The 27,406-nt window shown below is 40.2% G+C and overlaps 1 protein-coding gene across 3 annotated transcripts in view; it reads right to left on the bottom strand.

Moving 5' to 3' along the window:
• zgc:66433 (uncharacterized protein LOC321250 homolog) overlaps positions 1-26,837 on the bottom strand; it is a 30,907-nt gene extending 4,070 nt beyond the window's left edge. Inside the window, exons 1-11 of one of the 3 annotated variants that reach the window (XM_065958432.1) lie at positions 26,682-26,837; positions 12,217-12,299; positions 9,255-9,429; positions 8,295-8,421; positions 7,934-8,074; positions 7,579-7,632; positions 4,000-4,155; positions 3,401-3,488; positions 2,070-2,328; positions 1,450-1,945; positions 34-1,126 (exon numbers count right to left, since the gene is read on the bottom strand). In XM_065958432.1, coding sequence (XP_065814504.1) covers positions 34-1,126; positions 1,450-1,945; positions 2,070-2,328; positions 3,401-3,488; positions 4,000-4,155; positions 7,579-7,632; positions 7,934-8,074; positions 8,295-8,421; positions 9,255-9,429; positions 12,217-12,299; positions 26,682-26,746 — 2,737 coding nt within the window. In that variant the 5' untranslated portion in view covers positions 26,747-26,837. The remainder of the gene's footprint in view (positions 1-33; positions 1,127-1,449; positions 1,946-2,069; positions 2,329-3,400; positions 3,489-3,999; positions 4,156-7,578; positions 7,633-7,933; positions 8,075-8,294; positions 8,422-9,254; positions 9,430-12,216; positions 12,300-26,681) is intronic. The other 2 variants (XM_020634396.3, XM_065958431.1) reach the window with 2 other exon arrangements.
• Positions 26,838-27,406: the final 569 nt, after the last annotated feature.

Below are 27,406 nucleotides of genomic sequence, written 5' to 3'. Positions count from 1 at the left end.
TGATCTACGCTTGAACATGCCCAGTGTTCTTACGTTCTGTGCTTGCAGGAGCCGCGGGGGCGCAGACAGATGCAGAGGAGGGAGGAGTTAAATTGTCTTTGGCACCTTCTACAGAGAGTGATGGGAAGTGAAATTTGGTCTGATAGGAACCACTGGATGGCTTTTTGACTGTTTCCTCCTCAGAAGCTGCAGGTGGAGCAACATCATGCGGAGACAAAGGTGTTTCTTCTTTGACTTTTTTCACAGTGTCATCTGGTTCTTTTTTTGGAAATGCTGTAGCACAAGAAGGTACTTCAGAATCCTGTTTACAGTCGCTAGTTTCCTCTGAGCTTGGTGAAAGACGATGGATGTGGAGCATGGTTCTGCCTGTGTTACTGGTAGTGCTGGTTCCACTCTCTTGGGACTGTGTCTCATGCTGCGGCTCTGGAAAGGAAAAAGAAGCCTTCGAGAAAGTCTGAGACTGCTCTGCGGCTTCAGTTTTTTCATGTTCCATTTGCATCATGTTTTTAGTGGATACCTTAACACCTTCCTGCTCTACATCTTGTTCAGTGGGATCTGAACCAGGTTTGTTCGGTTCAACATCTTCCTCTTTGACTTCTGCGTTTGGTTTTAAGTGGTCCCCTTCCACTTCCCTTTCTTCCCCGATGACACTTTCCTCAACACAGCTTTCAATCTCATCCACTATGGCCTGATCAGCCAGTTCTAAAGGGAGTTCATTCTTGTTCCTGACTTGTGCGGCTAACACCGTATCATCTTCAACCACCATGTCTTCACCTTCATCCATGTTCTGCATTGCATTGGTGATTTCAACCTCTTCCACGGCTGCATCAGGTAACACCTCTGTCACCTCTTCTGAACCTTGCCTTTCATCTTCTTTTGTTTCATCTTCCTCAGTCGTATCTTTATTCACCTCCACCTCTTCAACGCCTTCTTTTCTATTATCTCTTCTCCCTTCCTCCACCTCTGGCGACTTCTCGAGCTTAAATGTGTCCTCGCCTCCTTCGCTCTCTTCTGGTTCTACTCCTCTCTCTTCTTGTGCCTGGTTGATCCTGTTATCTGTAATCATATCATTCTGTTCCTCCGGTTGGACTTCCTCTCCCTCCTCATACTCTCCTTCCTCTTCTGGCTGGAAGACATGGCAGAGAGAAAAAATAGGTAGACATTTGAGTATAGCAAATAAGCATCAAGGAAGAGACATACACAATGAGATTTTACAAATTCTAAATGCTCTATGGTGTGATTATATTTTTTCCCTAATGGTTTCTTCTATAATGAACCTTGTTGCCAAATTGAGTAGGAAAATTAGCCTCATATTTTTGAAGAATTTCTCAAAATCCAATAACAACACTGATGCAAACAGGGTTATTTTAAGAGCGAAAAAAAATATATAGATAATGAATTGAATTATGAAGCATATTACTTCAAATATATCAAATAAACAGTACATACACAATGTTGACTCAATTTTTCCACAATTAAGTCTTCTTCTTTCTCCTCTGCTGCTTCCTCCTTGTCGTTAAGCATGGCCTCACTTTGAACATCTTGACAGGAACGAGTGTTCCTGCTCAAAGTGGAAACATCCTCCTCTTCTGTGGTGGTCTGATCTGGCTTGAGAGATCCAGCAGGATCAGCCTGATAAACGACAGGTTCTCCCCTCTCCTCCTTCAACTCCTGTGCTTTTTCTCCATCTTCTCTTTCCTTTACATTCACCCCTTTTTTTAGTTCCACCACAATTCCTTCAGTATGATTGCCAAGCGAGGAAGACGGAAGGGGAGTTTTCAAAGTGTCCAGCACCTCCTCTAACAAAAGGACCTCCTCTTCGCTGTTTTGCTGGTCTGTATCTTCTTCTCCTGTTAGTGACAAGTTGCTTTTCACCTCCTCGGCTCTATGGGGGATACCTGGAGGGTCCGGCAAGAACTCTCTCACACAAGAAGGAGTCATTGCTCTAGAAGAAGATATCAAAATATCATATTCACAGAAGATAAAAACAAATTAATTCAAGGAGGAGATGCCAAGAAGGAATTTAGAATAAGGAGAATAAAAGAGGAAGGTAAATAAAATCTTATCACCTGGGACTGTCCAGAGAGGAAGCTGCCAAGCCAAGCTTGTCAGAGGGAATAGGCTGGACGTCTGGTGCTTTCTCCACTAAGAGACATGGGTCAGGACAAGGGGAAGAATCCATGTCTACAGAAATGTGTTTTAGTTCTGATTCATCCTCTCCCTTATCACAGTCCTCCTTATATGTTAAAAGGGGCTGTGTTTGCCCCCCCTCTTCATTATCTTCATCTTCTCTCTGTAGCTGTGGTTTCAGCTCATCACCATGTACAACTAAATCGTAGAAAAGCACAAATATATCAAGGTGTGTGTGTGTGTGTATATATATATATACACACACTGTATATATATATTGATACATTGATTGATTAATAATCAAATTTCCCTCAATGCATTCAAAAATAAAAATTACGAAAGATTATTAGGTCCAGATTTCGTGATTAAAGTCATAAACTTATCAGAATAAAGTTCTTATTTTGTCTACAGTTATATCAGAGGAGCAGCAGACTTCTGTTCCAAAATGACAAACGTTGAGCATTTTGTGGAGTTATACTTCAGCAAAGGTTTCACAAATAAGGAAATACTTCATTGTGTATTCTGTATCACAGATTGAGTATTAACTGACCTGCTTGACCTCTTGTGAAGAGGTCTCCAAATATCCCATTAGTTGTGTTAGTTGGGCTTTACTTATGCAGATATGAAACCACACATTCTTTTGGCACATCAGCATCACATTGTCATAAGTATCAGGACCCTGAAAAGATACTGCAAGAAACTGGGGCTTTGCCAAAGAAAGAACCACACTGACTCTGAGGAAAGTGTGTGGCAGAGCAAAAGGCTTTGAGGGTTCCCCTTTCATCATTTTTGTGCAGGCTGACGGCTGCTCTTCTGATACAACCTTTTAGTATAATAATTTTAACCACAGCCTAAATCAAATCGATTTCCGAATTTCTTACCGTAAAATAATGACTTTATTCTTGTACATTCCCGAGATTTAAGTTGCAAATTGAATTAACCTCTTAAATATATATTTTTTAACGGGGCCATAATACTCCGTCGTACAAAATAGCTTAAATCAAGACTTCATTTAAAAAGGGCAACTTTTCTTTCAAGTTCACATTGAAAATATAAAAACTATTCATTACAATTTGGCATTTCAAGTAGGTAGATCATAAAATAATAATTTTAATTTGATTGATAACTTAATTAAACAGTTTTATTTGCTTGTTAATTTCAGTTAGGTATAACACAATCATAAAGAAATCAGGCACTTAACATTTCCTACATGCAGAGTAGGAGAAGAACGCAGATAATATAAGATAATAAACAACAAATGTTTACTGACCTTCTGTTGTCACATGCTGTTCGAGCTTCCTCGAAGCGTTCAGTATCTGTTTCACCACAGATTCTCCATCTGCTTTTACGTCCAGCCTCTGCATGGACACAAGGAATGAGCAATGATTCTGAACTCCTCAATATTTCAGTGTTATTTGTATGTATCCTTTATTAGCATTAGCATCAGGACCCAGAAACGATACTGTTAGAAACTGGGGCTAGCCGCTTCACCATCATCACATGTCCTGCTTGAGTGAAACTTAGCGGAGAACACTGGTTTCCTGGCTGACCATATGATCTCACACTTTGGTTGGACAAAAGCTGCATTGACATAAGATGTAAAATAAGCATCCCTGTCTATAAAAGGACCAGTGGATATTCTAAATAATTCAAGTTTGACTTAAACTTTCTACATAAAAGATTCATCACATTCAAAGGTGTCAAAGTATGAACATTTGACTTCCATGTTGTAATGAACAAAGAAACAAAGAAAATGAGACATTCTTAATGAACACAAATGGTCATTTGTATTCTCTGTAATTGATGTATAAATGGGTGTATGAATTGTAAATGCTCTCGTTATTGTTTCTATACATATGTTGGTCTTACAATGAGAGGTTTCCTCCTGTAACAAGCTTTGTGCCTCAGCCCCAGTTTGTGTTTGGCAGCAGAGTTATCCAGACAGCCGTAGGAACTGGCCGGCTGACTGAAGTCCCCTGGAACCACGAGAGGGCTCACAGCTCTACTGGAGGCGGCACAGGACAGCTGGGAAGAGAAAGAGAAAAGACAGAAGATTCGTTTGTTTAAGGTTTCATAAATCTGACAGTAGACGTGAAATAACTCACTCAAACAACCAACGCTCGAACAACTCTGTCTGGACTTTCCTTGTCTACAAGTGTTAAAAAATAAATGGTTGGATCAATCTTTGACTGTTGGGGTTGGAGCGTTAGTTTAAGGGTGGATGTCCACCAAGATGATGAAGAGGAAAGCACAAGAAGAAACCAGTAAACACCTAAGGAGTCCCTGGACGGCTTCACTTTATTCTGTATTTCCTGCTTTCCCCATGTGTGTTCTGCAGTGAGGCCAGCAAATATTCTTTTCATTGTAAAACTAAACAGCACTTCATTTTTCAATGAAGTGCTTCATTTTTCAACAGTAACTCTGTACTCAACTCTGTACTCAGTTTCAGTATATGGGTTTTGAGGCAGAATTTTCAGAATCAAACCACCCAAACATTTACAAACCAAAGCGTCATGGAAAGATAGATATCACTGGAGAGACAATTCAGAAGATCAGGTCTGATCTAATGATTTAGGGGTTGACATTTGTGTTGTGTTTGGACTTGTCTTGGGTCTTGTGCTTGACCTAATCTTCCACTTGTCTCTATCTTATCCCCTTCTCTGTCGTTTCTCTGGCAATAATACTATTAGTCTTGACTCTTTGACCCACTGTGCCTCTGTTGGTGTGCTTTCCAATGGTTTTCTCTGGCAGTCAGCATGTCTGCTTGCATCTGCCTTTGGTTATTGCTTTATAATTTGTCTTTAACCAAGCAAAACACCCTACAAAGCCAAAGCCAATAGTTGAGTTATTGTTCTTTGGGGGTTCGTCATCATTAGCAACATCTCTCAGATTCCACATAGTCACCTGAAATAATAAGAATATACAAATACTGGTAAGTATGGATTTAAAGTTTAAAGTTCATCATTGTTTTTTATATTTTAAGCAGGTTAAATGAAGGATCCTATGGACATGTTGTCCAGCCAAAAATTAAAGTGATGAGATCCAATTTGGTTATAGAAAAACCCCTCCAACTGCTGAAAAAAAATCAACCTTCAATCTTTTCCATAGATTGGGTCTTTACTTCCTAGTGAATGGGATACTTCCAAACAGGGCCAATGAAGTAATCATTGACCCTGATCCCTGTGTGTCTAACATACTTTAAAAGGGATTTTTCAGGTTTTGTATGCATGCATTTTAAGCTGGCCATTTGTGGTTCTTTATAGTTTGAGTATGACTGGCCAGAACTCTCCTAAAATCGCTTAAACAGAACTATCATTAAATGCTCATTTGTCATACTTTACTGACTGTGCGTTTAGCTCACATTTAGCCAGTGAGGCCAGATGGGTAATTGAGGTTTTGAAGAACATTTGTCGTGTCACGAACCTGCACTGCTTTCTCTCTATCATTTTAAATAAATGTGCTGTGAGGGAGCAGAAAGGGGTTTTTAGCTCACATGGGACAACCAGACATACATGTAATTCAGCAGAATGAGAGTTAGAGGATACCGAGTTCATAAATAGTGAAATAAGAGTGACATGGGGGTCAACCTAAAGAGGTGAATTTGCATTAGGGCCTTTTATTTGAAACCAAAGGTGATGTTTTTAAGTGGGACTGCATCATTAGCTGCTCTTACCTCCCTTGCATGAGGGAAAATACTTTCTGGAGGCCTTTATCAATTAGATAACTTAAGGCTTGAGATGAAGAAATTCCCTCTGTCTGCATTGTGGATGTGCTCTTGCTATTTGACATGAGCATCACATATTGGCTATCAAAAGTCGGTCTTCAGCCTTGTTTATGAGAACAGCTATTCAAATACACAATTGGAACCAAAGTTTGTCTTTTTATGTATGGAAAGTAGAATAATTCAATTATTTTTTGGAATGGAGAGATATAATTCCTGCTGCTGCTACAGCTCTGGGTTGCACCAGCTATGCATAACTTCATAGGTAGAATTATTTGAACCTAAAGGTCACATACTATACTTTTCAACCAGTTAAAATAATTCTCAAAGCTCCCCAAAAATAGTCTGTGGAGTTTTCTGCCAAAAATCCACTCTGATCCTGTATTTGATCACGCCTATAAACCCCTGGATTTCAGCCCTGCTCAGAACAGGCTGTTTCTGTAAATGAGCCACGCCACGATTTAACGGTGAGATGACAGACTCAGAGGGCAAAACAAACACCTAGCTGTTGGATTGAAGGTGTTGCACCAGCTATTATAGTTCCACTAAGAGTTGAAACTTAAATCTTAAACCTGGCTCTTAGTACGCGTGAATCCTTTTGAATCCCTCTAGCATTCCCTCTGAAATGTGTGATAACTTTCTTTTGTATTCCCACTTTTCTTTTCCACAAGTGAAGCCGGAGATAATTTCAACCGCCAAATAATAAAGTATTGTTCAATTATCTTATATGTTGTAGTTCATAATTTCACTGTTCGATGTCACCATTATTTTACACTAGATTAAGAATGATTACCTAATCATATTGTTTTGTTACATCTGACAAATATTTTCACTGCTGATTTTTGTTCATGGCAGTTAATGAGAGTTATCTCCAGACGTTAGGCTCTTCAGAGATAATTAAGCACTGTGAGAGGCAACACTGTGTTGATAAAACTGCTTTTCATTGATTGGCCACATGAAGTTAAACTTAATTTCTCTGACAATATTTTGGTAAGTTTGGTCGTTACACTCTACTAGCTAAGATGATCATAACGTTCCTGTGGTGCAAACAAACAATGGAACTACTGAAGTTACAAACTAACAAGTTTCAACGTAGGATTTAGTGTGGACTTTACACCCTGAATGAGGACAGAGCTCATACCTGGTGCAACCGGCCTCCAGGGTTTGGGAGTCTTAAAGTACACTAAACAGAAAAAAGCCCATCACATTTGGATCGGCCTCAGCTTTACTTGTTGTGTGACTTTCTAAAAAGATAAACATGGTAAACATTCTGCAGAACATTATGCTACCGTCACCATTGCATTCATTTAAGCATTTGGTATGAGCACTCAGCACTAGCAGAGTCTCACAGTGATGGTGAAATGGCCTAGAGACTCTTTTAGTAAGAGCTTTAATTTTGTTGCTGAACCCAGTCGAACACTAAACTCTCTGTCCAATCACAACTTTTAGAGTTCTGGAAAGTTAGACGGTAAGAAGAGTGTGTATTAGACTTCCACCAGTTCCATTGTCCCTATAAGTTCAAATCAATGTTATAGTTTCTTTGTAGACATTGTTTTGCTCACATCTGAGCCAGAAGAGTTTGTTATGGTTCACATTTTCTGGGTTTTTTGCCAGCTTGTTTTGGAAATACAAATTCAGCTCCATAGAGTAACAGTTTGATACAACACAGTTAGAGGAGTGCAATGCTGAATAAGTGGAATAGCCTTTTAAGTGTTATTTTTTTTTACCTGGTCATCATCACTGTCTAGTCCCTCCAGGCTATTCAGGCTGTGGCTTTGAACCTTACAAGATGTGACGAGATAAAGAGAAGAGGGTGAGAATAACAGTGTTAGCAGTATTTATCATCTGCAGCAAAAAGGCAGTCAGATGGACTACAGAATTAGACAACATACAGACACAGACAACCAGCCTCACTCACACCTACGGGCAATTTAGAGTCACCAATTGACCTAACAAGCATGTCTTGGCCTTGTCAAACGGGGATTCAAAACCAGGAAGCTCCTTGCTGCAAGGCAACAGCGCTAACCAGTGCACCACAGTGCAGCCCTACAGAACGAGCCTCTATTCAACAATATGTATTACCATGACTGTATGAAGTGTCCTATATTCTGGAGGACTACAGGGCAGGCCATCATCTTCAGACATGGTGCCTGTGTCTTCTGTTTTCTTCACACACATGAGGGAGGGTGGAGAGCCCAGTCTTATTGCTTGTTTTAGCTGGAGCTACAGGAAAAACATATAAAAATATGCATGTGAGTGTGTCATCTGTGTTTGGATACTTTAACCTGAAGGAGAATAACAAAAACTGGAAACACAGCCAAACATGCAGGATGTGGAGAAGTGCAAACGTCTTAAGAGTCTTAGATATTCATTGACACAAACTTGAATCTACTGTTTGAACTGTATCACAAAAAGACCAGGTATGTTTTTTATTTGCGTTTACCTGTAGTGATTTCACTTTCACGTGAATGCTATCCTGTGATGCCCCAAGAGGCTCGTTGGCTTCTGATGAGTCCGAAACAAAGACAGAGTCGTGTGACAAGGCCTTGCTGCCCAGGCTGATCTTTGATCTTTGGGAAACATGAAGTCAAAGAAATGAACAAATCGAAAAGTGATATTTCAAAGACTCTACATCACATCACGTAATTAAAGAGAAATGTATGTTGACAGGCCCTTTTCTTTTATTTCTTCTGCTTCTTTGGGGAGCATAAAAACAGTCAAACAGAAACATATGAGGGAGAGTAGAGATTAGACATGGCAGGAAGTGACACATTTTGGAAAAACACTGGAAATTAGGACACCCATGGACGAATTCCAGAAACATAACGATAAACAGGAAGCCACAAGGCTTGACTGAGGAAGAATAGGAGATGGATGATAAAGCTTGATCTTCCTTTTTGAATTATCAGTTTCCCTTTCCCCCCCAAGTGTTATTTATCTAAGTGTACAGAAGAACATAAAATGTTTGGTAAATAATATTTACCAAACAAATTAGCTAGAAACCAAATACTGGGCTTAAGGAAAGTGAAAGTTGTAATGTGTCTTCCTAAATGATCTGCCAACAAATTTGTGTAAATTATGTGACTCTTCGTTTTAAGTGACATAATTGACCTTTTCCTTTTTTTCTGACAAGAACAGAATTTTGGGGGGCACAAAAATAGATCTACTCTGAAGTCATAAACCTGGATCACCTTTTACAAATGTGTTAAATGTTTTAAAATGTGCCCTGTACAGTAAAACAACTGTCATAGAATTCAGATGGGTACGTAAGTCAGATCCATTATCGGACCGTTTAGGGATAAACATCAATGTTGACACTACATTTTTTTGTAAAGGTTATTAATGAAAACCTCCCTTATTGTTTAACATGTGTGTCTCTGTATATATTTGTACAGGATCTTACCCAGAGCCCTTATCCCTCTCTGATCGAGTGAGTGTGTTTTTCTCAGATGCTTTGCTGACATTTTCACTTGATTGGCTGGCTCTGAGCCCCACGTCTGCACCACTGGCTGGCAGCTCCTTTTTCTTTTTCCTGGCAAAGAAGTTTTTAAACATCTGGAACTTGGACTTTTTCTTCCCTGTGATTACAAATCAGAGAAGAGAGGAAGAAATACGATGAAAGAAAGCTCTTTACAGCACAAATGAGTGTATCATTACTAATAACTACAACACAAAGACTTGTGTGTGTTTACACAGAGTTTTACATAAAGACAGATACACACACAGCTTAGCTGTAAGTCCTTATCCCGCACTGGTGGATTCAGACAGGGGTCTTAATGTTTTTTTTAAAAAGCATTGCGAAAGTGCCCTGTTGGATGCCCCTGTGGTAGATAAAACATAAAGAAGGTTCCTCCTGGATGTACTCTTAGCACACAAATGTGATACTGGACTTGAGCATAGAGCTCTTCTCTAGTCTTCTGACTACTCAAAGCGCTTTTACACCGCATGTCATATTAACCCATTCAAACACTAATGGCAGTATATAAAGTGACCATCAGAAGTAAGTAATCCCATTCAAACACATGGATACGAAGCAGCAATTCGGGGGAATTTACCAGATCACAGAAACTTCTTATTACTTCTTGAGACTAGTTAAGCTTCATCGGCTTGAAAGTAGTTTAGTTTAGTTTATTGGATTATTTGACAGAGGCCATGCCCAGCACAACTGTTGGGCTGGAGTAGTAATAACACAAAAGTTGCTCAGAGTTAGAGTGGGTCATCTTCTGACTCAAAAACTGGTGGTTAGATTCAAGACTCCTCCTGTCTACAAGTCAAGCACCCTTGTGCAAGACATATTTTGATTTGATTTTGATATACTTTATTAATCCCCGAGGGGAAATTCAGGTTTACACTTTGTTGTTTTATTTTTTTTAGTGACATGCTTCTCACACACATAGGTCCGAATCACACACATGAACAAACAGGACCCGTGGACATGCATTGGTGGAAAGATGTCAGAGTGGGGCTGCTACACATTGCTATGCAGAGAGCGCACCAGAGCAGTTGGGGGTTTGGTGCCTTGCTCAACCTCGGCAGTGCTCAGGAAGTGTCCTGGCACCTCTCCAGCTACCAGACCAACTTCCATATTATGGTCCGCACTGGACTGAACCGACGACCCTCCAGCTCCCCACTTGAGCTAACCTGAGGTTTAAAATGGACTTTTGTAACACAGAACATAGACTAGCCGATACCACCCACAACCCCCTTGATCCCCATAGAGACAGTGTTGAGATGAAGGTGATAAGAAGAGAAAAGTAACTGTGGACTAACTACACTGAGAATTTACCCTCATGGACAATATGCATACTTTACAAGTGACATAACAAATTCTCCTCACACTCACAAGGTTATTTTCCTCCTGCACCCTGCAGAGCACTCTTGAGGATTCTTTCCTTTCTTTAAAGCACACTCTCTAGTTGGAGCTGAACCACAGCTTAAAGTGCCTGAAATCCAAATCTTGTATCAGAGCCAAACTGCTTACATTTCTTAGTCATTTGTAAAAGGCCACATCACAAACAATCGTTGTATTAGATTGTTAGAGACATTAAATTGTATTTAATACCTACAAATAGGCATCATAATAAAGGCCCTGGCACCAAGAGGTTTTAATAAAGCTGCTTCTAAAATACACAAAGTGAATGTAAAACTGGGTAGTGTAAAATTTACCGTGGCTATAATTACGACCCAACCGACCCAACCTGTTTCAATATCAGTTTTTCCCCAATTGAAAAAGTGAAATACACAATACCATACAAAAGCCTTAAAGAGTATCTCCACACATCAAACACATTAGATAACCTTGTCAGCTCACAGCTTTGACACATATGTGTCACAGATATGTGTCAAAGGGACACCATGTTTACCTTCACTCATTATTAAAGGGATACTTCACCCGTTGAAACATAAGTCTGTATTGACATTGGGTCATATATGTAGTAGAAATGTGAAATACATTTTGAAGTTGGTGCCTTCTTGACCTAGAAAAGGCAGAAAGTGTATTTTTGGCTTATGTGGATGAAAGACAGCAACTCCCAGAATGCACAGCAGCGCAGGCCACTCCTACTGAAGATAGGCTGCTCTATTTACAGACATATTTACTTCAACACATACGGCCGTTTCCTCAACTGATTCCAAGATTTCTTCCAGAAGGAATTGGCATCTTGGAAATTCCTGGCAGAAAACAGACTCTATGTCTGTGTCCATAGGCGAAAAGTGAGAGCACCGACACTACCAGTCCACCCCAGCTCGAGCCGGCCCGGGCTCCTCGTCCTCACCGCTGGGTTAGGACAGCAGCTGAGGCATACCCGCCTGTCGGCAGCAGCTGCCTTGCTGCTATATTGCGGCTCGTAGAGATAGCCAAGAAAATCTGATTCGAGCACAAGACCTTCAAAATCACCTTCATCCATATCAGTTTGAAGTTGGAACGTAATTTTTTTGCTATTGTGTGTTCTTATCAGCTTTCTCCACAGAGCCTGTTAGCATAGCTTCCAAGCAATATGGCGGACGTTTAGTTTCGATTCTGGGAGTGAGGTCCCACCCACTGATCTGTGATTGGTCTGTAGCTTCAGTGGTCGAAAATATGAGGAACTAGCGTTGTAGTTTCACCCTGCTAACCGCAACAGCCTCCGATGATGCAAAATGACAAATTTTGCGTCACTGGAAGCTCCTTTTCAGACTCAGAAATACAAAGATTTCCCATCTCAGGGGAAAATGAGAGTGGGATGCGCGACCATTCAAAAATACTACCAGGTTTCTAATGATAGAAAGTTAATGCAAATGGCTGAAGTCTCCCTTTAACATTCAAAGTGCCTCTATTCTTTCAAGTTACAGGAAAACATTAACTGAGGATGTGTCGGAGCTTTTACCTGAGAGCTCTTCCATGACCTCTGCAGGGTCCTGATTGGTCGTTACATCCTGGTGTCCTGATGCCATGGAGATGCAGCCACTCCTGGTTAACGGGGAGAGAGAGAGAGTGAGGATCAGCCTCAACACAACTTTTATGCAATGACAACATAACAAAAACACATTTTGCTACTGAATCATTTCCCGAGCTAAACTCGTCTCATTAAGAGCAAAAACTACGAGTGCATAAATTGGTGCACAAACTTTTTTTCCCTCATTGCACTTCCCAGGCTCTGTAATTTGCTTTATATAACTTACATAGCCTCTATGCCCTATCACTAAATGTCAAACTGAGCGCCTATAGGGTATTGAGGTTCCCTGGTTTACAAAGGGACCATACCAAAGCATAGTGTAATTATTTCCATTAAAAGGTCAACAAATTATATACCTTATCAACAAGTTTAAATAAGTCTCAGAGCTCCCCAGAACATGTCTGTAAAGTTTCTTGTTATAAATCCACTCTGATCCTGTACTCTGACCTTCAAAAGTGGCTTGGTATGGTTTAGTTTTAAAAACCTAAAAAAACAACAAAGGGCATTACAGAGATAGCAAGTTCAGTACATTACTAATATAGTAGTCCCTAAGAATCTACTGAAGCTATTTCAATCATAGTTATCCGGGATGGCAACCACTGGTTTCTCAACTTTGAATATGAACCATAGACATCAGCATTTGGCCACAACAATGTTAGTTTTCTAGAGCAAGAAATAACCATATTTGGATGAGAGGGTTCTTCTGGAGAGGTGCGAATGGTTGACAAATCACAATTCAGAAAAACTAATTTTATACCTGTAGACAATGTGTCCCTCTGGTGAGGGCTTGACGGCTTTTCAACACATACCAGGTAACTTTAAATAACAAGTCTTCTTATTACAGTCCACCATAATGTCTACGAGGGAAAGCCAACAACCATCCTGACTTGCATGAACCAGCCAACATGTAAAAAGAAATGAGCTCACAAGCTATAGGTAAAACTATCAATACAAACACACCAGAATTACGTTCACCTAAAACGCATGTGTACAGGATACTTGAAGGCCAGTAAATTCCATTAACAACATAGAAAGCCATACTTTTTTTCTGATTTATACATGAAAAGTATAATAATAAAATAAATAAAGCTCAAGTCCAGTCACAATTTACCAAAAAGGCTGAGTAACACAAACATCCAAACTATCAGCCAATGAGGAACATATGATATAGTTAAGGGGCATGACATTCAGCCGCTCCCTTGCATTGTTAGAGAACGGATCCCTCTGAACTTACTGGTATTGTGTATCATAAAATAAATCATCTCACACCATTATTTGCTATTCAGTTTGCTACTTCAGATGGCTATGGCATATCATTTGTTTTTCAATATCTTTCATTTGTTTTTTTGCCAATGACACGGCTGCTCAGCAAGCCGTTCTTGTTGTTTAACAAAACTGTCAAACTATATATATTTTTTGTCAACGACATGTGTAAATGTGAGTGACTTTAAATACTTCCAGTATACTGTTTGCATCCTGGTTCAAAGCTGAGCCAAAGTGTTAATGAACCGAGGGAGCTTGAAGATCAACAATTCCATTAGAATATGTCTCTATGATTAATAAACAATAAATTATTAAAGTTTTTCAGGATTAAGTCATACAGTGGGTAACCTGGCCATGGATGCATTGGGGCCCACATCCTAATGAACTCGACTCCTTGAAGGAGAGTAAAAGAAGGAAGTGTGCTGAGGACTTTGAGGTGAACAGGTCTACTACAGGCTGTGCTGTATTATGTCATAATTAAAAAATAATTCTCCCCATATATGAACTTGTTTTGCAACCTGTCAACCAAAATTTAAAAGGAGACCCCTAAAAAATATGTTTCACTGAAGGTCACTGGTAGGCCCTATGCCCTACACCATCTCAGGTCAAATATGTTTTTGTTGTTTTTGATACCTGACTTGCATTTGTGCACACAGATTGTATCCAGGGCTAAGAACATCCTCTGATGGTCATGAACAGTGGAATTGAAAAGCAAGTTACATTGTTTTTTTTTCATTTTGCAATGTACTATTTCTCACAATTGCTCATTATTTTTGCCTTAGTTTAGATTATCCCTCTACAGATTTGTATGGTCTGCAGTGAAAAAAACTTCCGGGCAAAGCTTCGGCTCTTTTTGGTTTTACCAAATGTGTGTACCTGTGAACTAGACAGAGTGAGAGTCTGTGAGTGTGTACTGACCTGTTTATATAATGGATTAGCAAACAGAAGAATTCCGAACACTAGGAGATGTGCCTTTTTTAGACGGATGATATAACCTTGTTACCACCCACAGTGAGCAAGAGCATTGACTAACAGAGTGAAGATAAACATTTACATTTGGACACTTCCCAGACCTTTACTATGGGAAAGAATGATAGCAACACACACACATATGCACACACACACACACATTTAATTTCTCATATCTGTCTATTTCTGTCTATCGTAGTGTTGCTTGTTTCCCTTGTGTGTTTTTGTCTTAATGTTTCCTAGTTTAGTCTTTAGTGTTTCCTGTTTTAATTTTGTAAAGTTTATTTTATTTTGTAAAGTTTCTATTGTGTTTTATATTGTAGTTCTTTTCCCCAGTGTTTCTTGTCTTGTATTTTCTTCATGCCTCTGTGATTTCCCTCCAAACCTGATTGCCCTCATTGTGTTCACCTGTGTCATTTGTCTCACTCATTTGTCTGATTTCCCCATGTCTATTTAGTCTCAGTGTTCCTTCCCTCTTGTCCGATCATTGTTAAGTTTCAGTCTGTCGGTTGTTGGTTGTCAGTCTTTGTCAGATTTTTCCCCAGAGTCAGATCTTCTCTGTGGTTTCCTTGTGGCTTGTGGATTTTTTCAGTTTTGCCTTTTTGTTTAAAATAAATGACTTTGATTTTCTGCAATTGGGTCAACCTCCTATGTTTTTTCCACACTGGAACGTGACCAATGATATGACCAAAAATGGACCCAGCAGAACCTTTGGACAGAATGGATTTTTTTTGGTAGGGTACAATATATCCAAGGCATTTTTCGCATGGCCTCCTTGGAAATCAGGAGCACTGCTAAGATTGAGCAGTCTCCTTTGACTAGTCCCCGCCTGGCCATTTTTTCTGGTAGCTGTGGAGGCTAAAGAAGGAGAAGTGGCCCAACGCCATTTTCTGCCCAACGCCTCAGAGTCATCGCTCCCAAGCGCGGCAGAGGCATCGCTGCCTGGAGAGTCATCGCTTCCCAGCCCCCCAGTGATTCTGCCCCTGTGCTCCCCAGTGCCCCAGTGTTTCTGTTCCTGCAGAGCGCCGTCTGCCACCAGTTACGGTGGAGCGCCATCTGCTTCCAGTCTATGCAGAGCGCATTCTGCCACCAATTACGGTGGAGTGCCATCTGCTTCCAGTCCCGGCAGAGCGTCGTCTGCCACCAGTTACGGTGGAGCACCATCTGCTCCCTGTTCCTGCAGAGCGCCGTCTGCCACCAGTTCCGGTGGAGCGCTGTCTGCCGCCTTTGCCAGCTAAGCGACTCCGGGCCCCCTGTGCCTGCTGAATGCCATCAGCCCCTTGTGTCTGTGTCTGATAAGCCTTGTCTGTCTCCTGTTCCTGTGCCTGCTGAGCTCCGTCAGCCCCCTGTGCCTGCTGAGAGACTCCAGCAGGCACCCTTCTAATAAGGTGTGCCCTAGAAACAGCTTACAGTAGCTATATCATAAAATACTGTAGTATTGATAATACTGTTACTGTTATTTGTCCAAACTTTTGACTGGTAGTGTATATATGTTTCTACATATTTATCTTCATGTACTGCTCTTTTTCAGAATGGTAAATGGACTTAAGCTCTTTTCAAGTCGTGTGACTACTCAAAGCGCTTCAACACCACAGGTCACACCTACACATTCACACACTAAAGGCAGAGGTTACTAACTAATCCCATTCAGACACATACAAACTCTGCCAACGAAGCAGCGGGAGCAACTTGGGGTTAAGTGTCTAGCTGCAGGAGTGGTGGATCGAACTCTTTAACTTCCGGTTGAAAGAAGTGTTAAGGGTGTTAAAATTCAATAAATGCATGTGATGCTGATGTTGTAAAATCTATGAGTAATCCTGTTTAATACTTGTGATCTCAAAACCAATCATAATAATCGTGATTATGATTTTTGAAACTATAAAAACAAATTCACACCACTTCTGTCAAATTACACCCGTACAAGCCCCACTAAACTGGTAAACCACATCAATAAGGGATCTAAGTATCAGAGAATGACAACAATTAATCAGCAGCAGAGACAGAGCCTAAGATCTAAGAAATCAATTGAGTGCAACAGCTTTAAATTGAGATTTTATATTTGACTTTTAATAAAGCACCAGCACTTAAATGTTGTTGTTTTTTGACACAGTTACAGTCAGTATAACTGAGACTAGTTCAAGACCTCTTGTAATGCACCCTCCTTTACATAACATGATTAAAATACATTTACGACTCCTTGTGAAGCTTTGACAAAACAATACTCTTGGTTGTGCGGCTGTGCACAGTAAAAGCAGGGCTAAACCTAAGTCATGTGAGAGCTGTTAGAGAAGAATGAGCTTACAGTCTTTAAGAATAATATTCTCTTCTACTGCTGCACCCTTAAAGTTCCTGTTAGGAGTTTCTGGAGCTTTTATAAAACAGACTAGAATTAATATTGTTTCCTTTTACTACAAAGCAAGCGTGATCAACAGCATTAAGGATGAATATTTCTATAGTTTGACATCGAGTGCCTCTGGCTTTTATTGTATTTATACTGGTGTCAGATGAGGTGATTAACAGCACACAGAAGAAACAGCCTGTTTTTTAATCATTTTCCGCAGGAAAGGCTCACAGTCATATGATTGACTGTTAAAGAAAGCAAGACAAGATTTTTCATCAGATAAAAAAAATGTATCTTAATAGCTGTTTTCACTCAATCAAAAGCTGTCTCATCTGAACATCTGCCTCGGGCATCCAGCCAGCAGTCCTTGTGACTATAGCAGCAACTGCACACTCAGATTTCTATGTACTCAAGTGAAGGGCTGTACTTGTGATATCTGATAGACTTTTAATATAGATTAGTTATGTAAAAGACTCCTTTTGAAATAGACGGATTCTCACTTATTCGTGCTGACAGGAACGAAGGCTCGGGAAAACAAGGGGGGGAGGCTTCTGTGTTTATATAAATGAGCGGTGGTGCCGTCAAAATTCAATCAAGCATGTAATATGTAACAGTTACTTTGAACTGCTGAGCATTGGATTAAGATCTTTTTACCTCCCTCTGGAATTTGGCAACATTCTGTTATTTGTTGTTTATGTCCCACCCAGCGGCAAAGCATGGCGTGCTGCTGCCTCAATAGCGGAGTGTGTTTGTAATTTACAACAACAATTCCCAAATGCCCCTGCCATTGTTCTTGGAGACCTAAATTCCTGCAACCTAGAGAAAACGCTTCCAGGTTTTCAACAGGTTGTAAAATGTGGAACAAGGAAGGAAAACACACTGGATAAGTGCTACATAAACATCAGCAATGCATATCAATCCAGAAGCAAACCACCAATATCTAACTCTGACCATAATGTGGTGTATCTCATCCCAACGTATCTAACCAAACTGAAAAGCAATACACCTCAGATCAAGGAGCTAAGACAATGGACCCAGGAGAGCAAGGATGCTTTGGGAGCCTGCTTTGACTGCACTAACTGGGAGGTGCTGAGAGAGGTCTTTGGATTCTGCATGTACTGGGACAACAGACTACATCAATCATCCCCACAAGAACAGTTAAATTGTACCCTAACAACAAAACCTACATAACAAAAGACATTAAACATATAATGAACCAGAGGAAATTAGCTTTTAAAAAAAAGGACTCATCAGAACTACAAATGAGAGACAAGGAAGTGAGAGGTAAAATCAAGAAGGCAAAAGACGCACACAAGAGACACCTGGAAGAGGCTTTTAATGATGGTAATCTCAGGAAAATGTAGGAGAACATGAAAAATATGGCAGGTATGCCAAGAAAACAACACAAGTCATTTGTAACAAATGATGAGCTTGCCTCTGCTGTAGAGCTGAACACTTTCTTCACAAGGTTTGAGGTCCTTAAAACTGGAGAGAGCTGCAGTGATGTGTTGAGGTCAGTACATGTGCAGACTGATGACAGGGTAGAAATCTCAGTGTGTCAGGTGTCCAATGCCTTTCGACGCATTAACGTACGTAAGTCCACTGGCCCCAACAACATCAGTGCCTCTGTGTTGAAAAACTACAGTAAGGAACTTGCCCCAGTGTGGCAGCCCATGTTCCAGACCTCACTGGACACACACACTGTCCCCACCGCCTGCAAAACCTCACACATAATACCACAAAGAAAGCATGCCCGAAGGAATTCAATGACTTCCAGCCTGTAGCTTTAACCTCGGTTTTAATGAAGTCAAAAAATCATCCCTGACATGGTCTCTCAGTCTGTACAGGACAGTTTGGACCCCTACCAGTTTGACTAGTAGGGGTCCAGCACTGAAGATGCTGTAGCCACCCTCATGCACCTTGTCTCAAAGCATCTGGACACTCAAAAAAGTAAACCTTATGCTAGAGTATTATTCATTGACCGCTCATCCACATTCAATACAATTCAACCACACATGTTGCTCTCCAAAAATGCATCAGTTGGAGATGAATCCTTATTTCATTCATTGGTACCACTCCTTCCTCATCAACAGACAGCAGTGGGTGTAAATGACACATACTCCCCCCTGGTCACAACGAGTAGCGACGCTCCACAAGGATGTGTCAGCTCACCATTGTTGTTCACCATCTACACCAATGACTGTGTTACCAGTGTGCCAAATCACCATCTCGTCAAATTCTCAGATGATACTGCATTAATAGCACTGATGACAGAGGAGGAGCAGCCAGAACTCTACCAGGACAGTGTGGACAGACTGGTCGTGTGGTGTGAACAGTATGCCCTGATATTAAATACCATCAAAACAGAGGAGGGTATCGTTGGTAACACACAGGATGCACCTCCTCCAGTCATCATTCAAGATAGGCATATTAGATGAACAGTGCTCATCTTTTAAATATCTGGGAGTGTGTGTAGGCAGTGCTCTTTCCTGGACACACCATGTGGATTACCTCTGTGACAAGGTCCAACAGAGAGAGAACAGATCATTCGGAGCCAGTGAGACGATCTTACACATATTCTTCTGCTCCACCATCCAAAGTGTCCTGCAGTACGGAGGCCCAGTCTGGTTCTGCAGCCTCTCAATCCGGTTAAAGTCTAGGCCACCAGCACCACTACGCTCTGCTCTGGTCCAAATACGCCGTGAGTCTATTTTCGACGGACCACAACATAATAGGTCAACTTTTAGTTGTGTCGAGTAAATTTGCTAAACTTATCTTTGTGGAGTAAAATACTGTTAATTGAATCAAGGTCTACTGCTTGTTCCCCTCCGACTTTATGAGCAGCTTCATGACCACATAGCCCCGCCCCCTTCTGGTGGCAGTATTTATGTCAGTGTTTACAATGATAGGCTATGTGCTGAAATAGCTTGGCTGGGTGCCACTTGAGCCCACTGCAGTAAGGATTAGCATCTCCATTACAACGGGTCAACTCGCTGAAGGTGTGTTTAAAAGGATGTCTTGCTCGTCTTGGACTTAAGTCCAAGGTGATTGAAAAAAGCCAGCTGTGGCTGTGACTCGTGGTCAAAGCAGCATCTGTAAATACTGTTACAAAATCATTGCTAATTGTAGCTATGCTAAACTTCAGTTAATACAATTATAAAGACATTTAAATTCCAGAAAGTTCTTTACAATAAAACTCCCTAGTTATGATGTTTTTTAAAATACCTTTCTTATGATTCAGGACATGGAGTGTTTTCATCAGTAAGAAATTAACACAACTTCGGATGTCTTAAAAAACAAAACAAAGGACAGCAACAAAACTTCAAACCACTGCAGTTTCACTTTGGAGCTGTAACGTACTGAGAACTGAACAAACAGTGACTTGTAAAAACATCTTTCTCCAGTCTACTAAAGTGAAGACAGTGACATTTAAAACATCTCATATACGCTCATATGAACTATATGTTTATAATCCTGGCTCTCAGTAGAGGTTTAGTTGCAGCTAAATTAGGACATATGGCTGCATTGGAAAGAAAACCTAACCAGCCTCAACATAATAAACTAAAATAAACCTGTTTACAAGGAGAAAAAGAGCATGTGCAGTAGTTGAAACATTTCCCTTCATTGTATTATATATAGCCTACTGATTGAATACTATAAGCCTCCATAATTATTTATACTGTACATCGTTACACAATGCTACCAGGTAAAATAAAGTGGCTGGTAAAACACAGCCACAGTGACAGGGTGAGAGTGAGGGGCTGGACATGAAAAAGAGACTGAGCAGTCGGAAACTTTTAATGTGCAAGGGCAGGGTAGGTAATAAGTAAAACAATATAAAATCTTCAAACAATCTGAAAAGTAATTCTCTAATATTGATTGAATATTGATACACTCCTACAGAAAAGAGAAAATACATTAACTTTTCAACTTAACATATGTTAGGATGTAATGAAACCTTATACCCACCTAGCTGAGCAACATTACATGCGGTACACACATAGAAGAATCTTGAGAACAGACGGAACAATTTCTGACACTAAAACTACTAACATGGTTTCTGGTTTTGAGACATTCAAGATAGATTAAATAATAGTAACGTTGTTTAATTACGGTGCGTTGTAACTGATAAGTCCTTTGTGTGAATGTGAGTGGAGTGGGGATTGGAGGTGTGCCGCTGGAGGAGAGCGGAGGCTTCAGTAAGGTTGAGGTGTCGCCATGCTGGTGCTCAAGGGCAACATCCACTGGATCAAAAAGTGGCACATTCTTCCTTTAACTTTTATGTAATTTTCAAAAAAGAATAAACAGCATTTCATCCTGGTTAACAGATGCTCTTAATGGAACCTCTTTAATATGACTATAGGTATATTATATCTGCAAATAGAAATCATGCTCAGTATGTGTCACCACTATAAGCTTAAATAGATGCTGAAATAAAAGGTTAAACAACAAACAATAAGTACTTCTCTAATATTACATTTTCCCATTTTGTATATAAAGCTATAAAATAGAAGTTTATATTCAAGCTAAATTGGCCAACTGCAAACTGTCACTGATCATCAAATGCTTGCATGAAGACACAGTCTCATGTTAATCATTCTTTCTGTCGGAACAGGGTGACTAGTGGACCCGCAACAGCCTGTTGCAGCTAATCACGCTAATAAGTAGGAAGCTTATCTACCAACAGTCACTACAGCTCTAAGTATTTATGTGTGGCTGCAAGGTGATGTAAGGGTTAAACCAGTGACTCCCTGCAACTATATCCTGTCAGACACAAACAGGATAATGAGTCAATACTAAACCAGACTGAAATGATGGATTGTTGCTGTTCAGAACATTGCGATTTGACTTGTTTTAATTGTTCAGTAGAGAAAATTAAATGTGTTTATCAAATGACGAGTCAGATTTCAAGTTAAGGCTCATAGATTTACTTCTAAAAAAAATTTGCTCTGCCATCTAATATACTATCCCAGTACACAAATAAGTATCATCTCAGTGCTGAGGCAACTGCAAGAAAAAAAGCCTCTGTAAGTAAAAACCACGAGTCACAGTGACCATCAGACCCTTCAAAGTGTGTTTCCTCGGCTGTGGCTAATTTCAGAAACCAGGTTTGTTCAAATTTGCTTCCTGAATCTCTCTCTCTTCCTTCAGTGCAGGAAGGATGTCAGACACCTTGGAAATTGAATAAATCAGTCACTTAAACTGACATAGAGTGGCTTCATTTCAGAGAGGGACGGATCATTGGTGTTAACTACATAACAAAGATGAGAGAGAAAGTTATAATGCGATTGCGAACACAAGGTCTTTCTGGAAAGCTTAAAAAAACAAATCATAGAAATGTAAAACACATCAAGTTTGGTGCTTCTCCTCCAAATCTGGGTCAATCCAATTACACTAAGTTGACGTTTGGCTTCCAGGCTACGGGGAAGGAAGTGACACACAGGTATGATCGAGCAATACAGCACAGACTGGTGATTACAGGGAAAGAGCAAACGAAACAGAATTTTGTAAAGCATTCACTATAGATCTGTCATACCCTCAAAATAACTAGGAGTTACTAGTGTTCTTGTTTTTAATTAGAAGCCTCTAAAAACAAGAATATGTCATTATAGGAGATCAACTCTGTCTGTTCTAAGATTAGGAGGCCTTTCCGTCTTTCAATATAATTTAAATGACAGATACAGACAACCTATCTAATCAGTGGTTCTATAATAAACTCCTCAAAAGTCGGAAAAGTTATTTCGGTCAATTATTTTGCCGTTTTAACAATACTACTCGGTGTTGTATTATATATTGTTGGTATATTGTTGTATTAGTGGAATGAGCAACACAGCTAAACGTGTGGGTAGTGGGTTTTGGCACATTTCTTTTGGGCACTACCTACACGTTTAGCTGTGTTGCTCATTCCACTAATACACGATCCCTTACAAGTTATACCTCCATTACTTAGATTTTGAGTTCAACACCACTATGACGAAACAGCGGGAGCAACTTGGGGTTAAGTGTCTTGCATAAGGACACCTCGGACATGTTGCTACAGGAGCTAGGGATTGAAACCTCTGACCTCCCGGTTGAGAAACCGACCGACTCTACCAACTGAGCCACAGCCGCTGGAAACACTGTTAAGGTTGAATTTTTCTTTATACATTTTTTTTTAAATCACTGATCCTGATCAATGATTACTTGGTCACACTGAAATAACATTCCTATCCTACTTCTCATACCATGTGACTGATGATGTCAATATAGCTAACAGAGAGATTGAGAGGGATCGATTGTGTGTGTGTGTGTGTGTGTGTGTGTGTGTGTGTGTGTGTGTGTGTGTGTGTGTGTGTGTGTGTGTGTGTGTGTGTGTGTGTGTGTGTGTGTGTGTGTGTGTGTGTGTGTGTGTGTGTGTGTGTGTGTGTGTGCATGTGTTCAGCTCTCTGTTGATAGACCTCAGAGGAATGTTGGTCAGTTTCTCTTCTTAGAAAAAAAAGTGGATGTTGGTATTTCCTGAAACTGCCCTGTGTCTGGACTACATGATAACAAACGAGAAAGGGGCTGGGAGAGCGAGGAAGTCATGGGAAAAGTCAGAGAGACAGTGATAACTGGAAGACATGTTAATGTTTGACAATAAAAGTGTGTACTGAACAATCACATAGTTAGAGCTACAGTTAGACACTCTTTCTTTTTCTTTTTTTTAGATTTCTTTTTGGGCTTTTTGTGCCTTTAATGGAGAGATAGGACAGTGGATAGATCAGGGAGAGAGAGAGTAGGGAATGACATGCAGGAAAGGAGCCATAGGCCGGATTTGAACCTGGGCCGCCCGCTTAGAGGACAATAGCCTCCATACATAGGCGCGCGCACTAACCACTGAGCCACCAGTGTCTTTAAGGAGGTGGGGACAAAGGCATGGGGTCACTTGTGTATTTGAATACACATTTTTAAAATGTTTCAGATTTTTCAATGTGGTTGTTTATATGTTTTTGGTGGTTGTTGTGATTTTTCTACGCTGTGTTATGCTGTCTTCTCACGTGTCAATGATTGTTTGGCTGCTTCACTGGCAAGGTCTGTCTTTCAAAAGAGATCTCAGTGGGACTTCCTGTTAAAATACGGGTAAAATACAAATTCAATAAATAAAAATAGGAAGGCCTATATTACATCCAGTCAAAGTCAATACCTCGCCTTGCCTTGCACTGAGTCAGCCTTTTTTCTGAATTCAGAAGTCTTCATCTACTGAAACATAATGAACACATACAGTTCAGTCCACTTAAAGACAGCCGAGGTAAAGACAGCTATCTGGATTCAGATGTCGATCTCCTCTCGCTCACCCCTGCGGTGCCCTTTTCCTCGTCTTTTTGTAGCCTCTCCCTGTCTCCCATACTCTAAAGTACAACATGCATGAGCTGAACCCGATCTCACACAGCACAGAAAGTGGGAGGAGGTGCTCTGTGGTACTCTGAATTCCAGCTCACATCTGGAAACCATCTTCCCTCGCTCTCTCTCTCTCTCTCTCTCTCTCTCTCGCTCTCTGTCCCTTTGTGCATTCTCTCGGCCCTTTTTTCCAGTCCCTTTTTGTTGTAATGTAAATAGCCTTGTAATCATTCTTCTGCCCTAAGCCTGCTGCACTGGGTCATGTGTGTGTGTGTGAGAGAGTTTACACACAACATAGTCTTCCAAATGCTGGGATCTCTTCTCATTTTGCCTTCTTAGGTCACAGCTAAGGTTGATCGGCTGATAAAACGAACCTATCTTGAACTCGGCTCGCTTACTCGAGCCTTTTTTTACATTGAAATTCTGTCGCAGCCCCCGTAACAAAGCTCTGCCGTCACCCTGCCTATGTACTTTTACATTGAACCAGCAATGTGTTGTAATATTGATGTTCCAGCATTTGATTTACAAAGCGTTACAGCGCTGCAGAAAGGTGAGGCACAACTTGTTAAGAAACAGCACAAGCACACACACACACACATGCCACAACACAAACAAAAACACACACACAAGCACACACACAAACACACACACTGTGTTACAGGGATGTGGTTTCATCTCAGTTACGCCTCCGTTTCTACCCCCTATGTCTGCTAACAGCACAACGACTACACCCCACCATTACCGCTCCTTAACATTACATTGACGGCTAGGCGTAACAGGGGCGGTTAAAACAGAAAGTAGGAGAAACTAGTGTGTGTTTCTTATTGTGCTTATTGAAGCAAGAGCAGGCACACAAGTAGATGAATTTAAACGGAATAATAATGCAACTTTCTGAGTCCATGTTAAATCCAAAGCAAAAAATCTCTCTCGCAAAACATTCTCGTTCCCTTAGTGCCAGCGCCACTTCCTACCTCCTGCCATCTGCGCTCATGTTCAACCAGCAAGGAGCTTTGAAATAGAGAAAGAGACTGACAAATGTGATCTAGTAAATCAACTTGCATAGCGTTTTAAGTCTTGATGGTAGAAGCTGCTAAAGTGAAAAAATCAGAAGTCATTAATCCCGTTCATACACAATTATACTCCACTGACGAAGCAGCAGGAGCAACTTGGGGTTAAGTGTTAGGTCTGGTCTTGGTCTTGGAGCACTCTGGTCTCGGGTATGTCTTGGTCTCGGTGTGTGTGTGGACTACAACACTTTTGTCATGACCATTGTGAAATACCCTGAGTCACAGGTTTACACATCATCATACACCTGCATTACAACATAACCTGGACACTGGCAGCAGCTGGACGCCAGTGTGTTACTATTGTGTTTTTTAAGGAACCTTGGAACTTACTTTCCTGATCTGCTGAGTCAGCGAAATCCATGTAATGTAATTATGGGCTCGCTGGCTAACAATATGCTGCTAAAGCGAGCTATCTAAACCGTTGTCAAATGTGATGTTACACTGTATTGTAAGGAATAATGATGGCATTGTTTGGTGGTTGTGACACAATTGACTGCAGCTGCTTTAAAAAAAAAAAAAAAACACCCTGTGCCTCTGACACTTTGACACTGTGTGTGCATGATCCTATAGTTTGAAAGGATGAAGAGGAATGGTGAATATATCTTCAGATTGAAAAGGTTATAATTTAAAAAAGAGCGACAGATTGCATGAGGGCTGGTAGCCTGCAGACTTTACACATATTATAGCAACAGCAAGTCATATTTTATGTGTAAAGAATATTTATCTTGAATATTTTAAAATGCATTTCCATGTGTACAATAAAAAACATTTTATGTATGAAATTAATAACACACTAAATCATAAGTCTGATATACTCATTGTTAGGGAAATGTTGGAGGGGGCCTAAGAATTTAGATTTCAACTACTAAACATGCAAACAGTAACTAGTGTGCAAATATATCCTAAATAAATCACTTAACACTAAATTCAAGGCAGTTCAGGATTATTATAATCAGGTGCTTTTTCATGAATAAATTTCTTAAAACCAGTTTACAACAAACACAGATTTACAACTAATACCTCATATATCATTAAAAGACAATAAATCTCGAGTTCTAACTTCTTAAAACTTGATTTATGTCGACTTGAGTTTGTGATGGTAAAAGGCATGGATCATTTTATAGTTCAATGTTTTACACTTCTTGGTCTCAGGTCTACATATTGGAAAGTCCCTGAATCCAGAGTTAAATCGTTTGTCCCTTTAAACAGGCTCAGAAACCTTCCCTACATCGCCCCATAAATCCCTGATTCAAACAGAAAATACACAAAGCCAAAAGCATTGCAGGACAAAGAGTAGATCACGTATCGATCCCCTGTCAAACATCACAATTAACACAAAAGTAGATGTTGTCAAAGAGCTGAAGTTTAAAGCGCAACATGAACACGGGAGGAAAACTTACTGTGTCTGCTCAATCTCAAACGGTCTCAGGGTGAACTCATCCCTAAGAGCCTGCAGCCAAGACATCGGTGTTGTCAGTGGATTTATTATTGGATTATTCTTCGCAGTCTTGCCAGGGAGTCCGCTGCTCTGTGGTGCTGCGTTCAGAGGCGACTCGGAATTGCCTCAATTTCTGATGGCACGGATTACCCACAACACCAAGAGTATTTCTGATTCAATTTCCTCTTCAGTTCAGACATTTAACTTATGAAACGTCATTAAGCAGATGAGCTATGATCTTTATTTCTGGAATTTTAACTTATGAAAGATGAACCACATTGAGATTAGGGTACTTTGTATAAACGTAAGGTCATTTAACATTTCCACAGCTATCTTTAGACAAGGAAACAAATTATGTATACTATAAGTTTGAGATAACAGAAAGAAAAAAAACACACCCTTATTATGTGATAGTTGTCCAATACTTCCGTGAAACATTGTGAATATTGTCTCTAAGAATAATAAACTGAGGAATACTCCATCAGCCTGGTTAATTAAGTTGATAACATTAGCTTTTGATTGATTGAAATGTTTGAACTTTGAGTTCTTGATGTCAAAATGATCTTCTGACAATCATATATTCATCCAACTCTTCGCTAACCTCTCTAACATTATTGAGTATGAATATGAACCTGTTGTTTTGTTAAGATTAAACAAAATACCAAGGGTCCTTGACTTGGTGAGCTG

This window comes from Labrus bergylta, chromosome 9 (genome assembly GCF_963930695.1).
Source record: "Labrus bergylta chromosome 9, fLabBer1.1, whole genome shotgun sequence".
NCBI classification, from domain to species: domain Eukaryota; kingdom Metazoa; phylum Chordata; class Actinopteri; order Labriformes; family Labridae; genus Labrus; species Labrus bergylta.
Note: the sequence above shows the minus strand (reverse complement) of the source record. Positions and strands in the feature narration are given on the sequence as shown.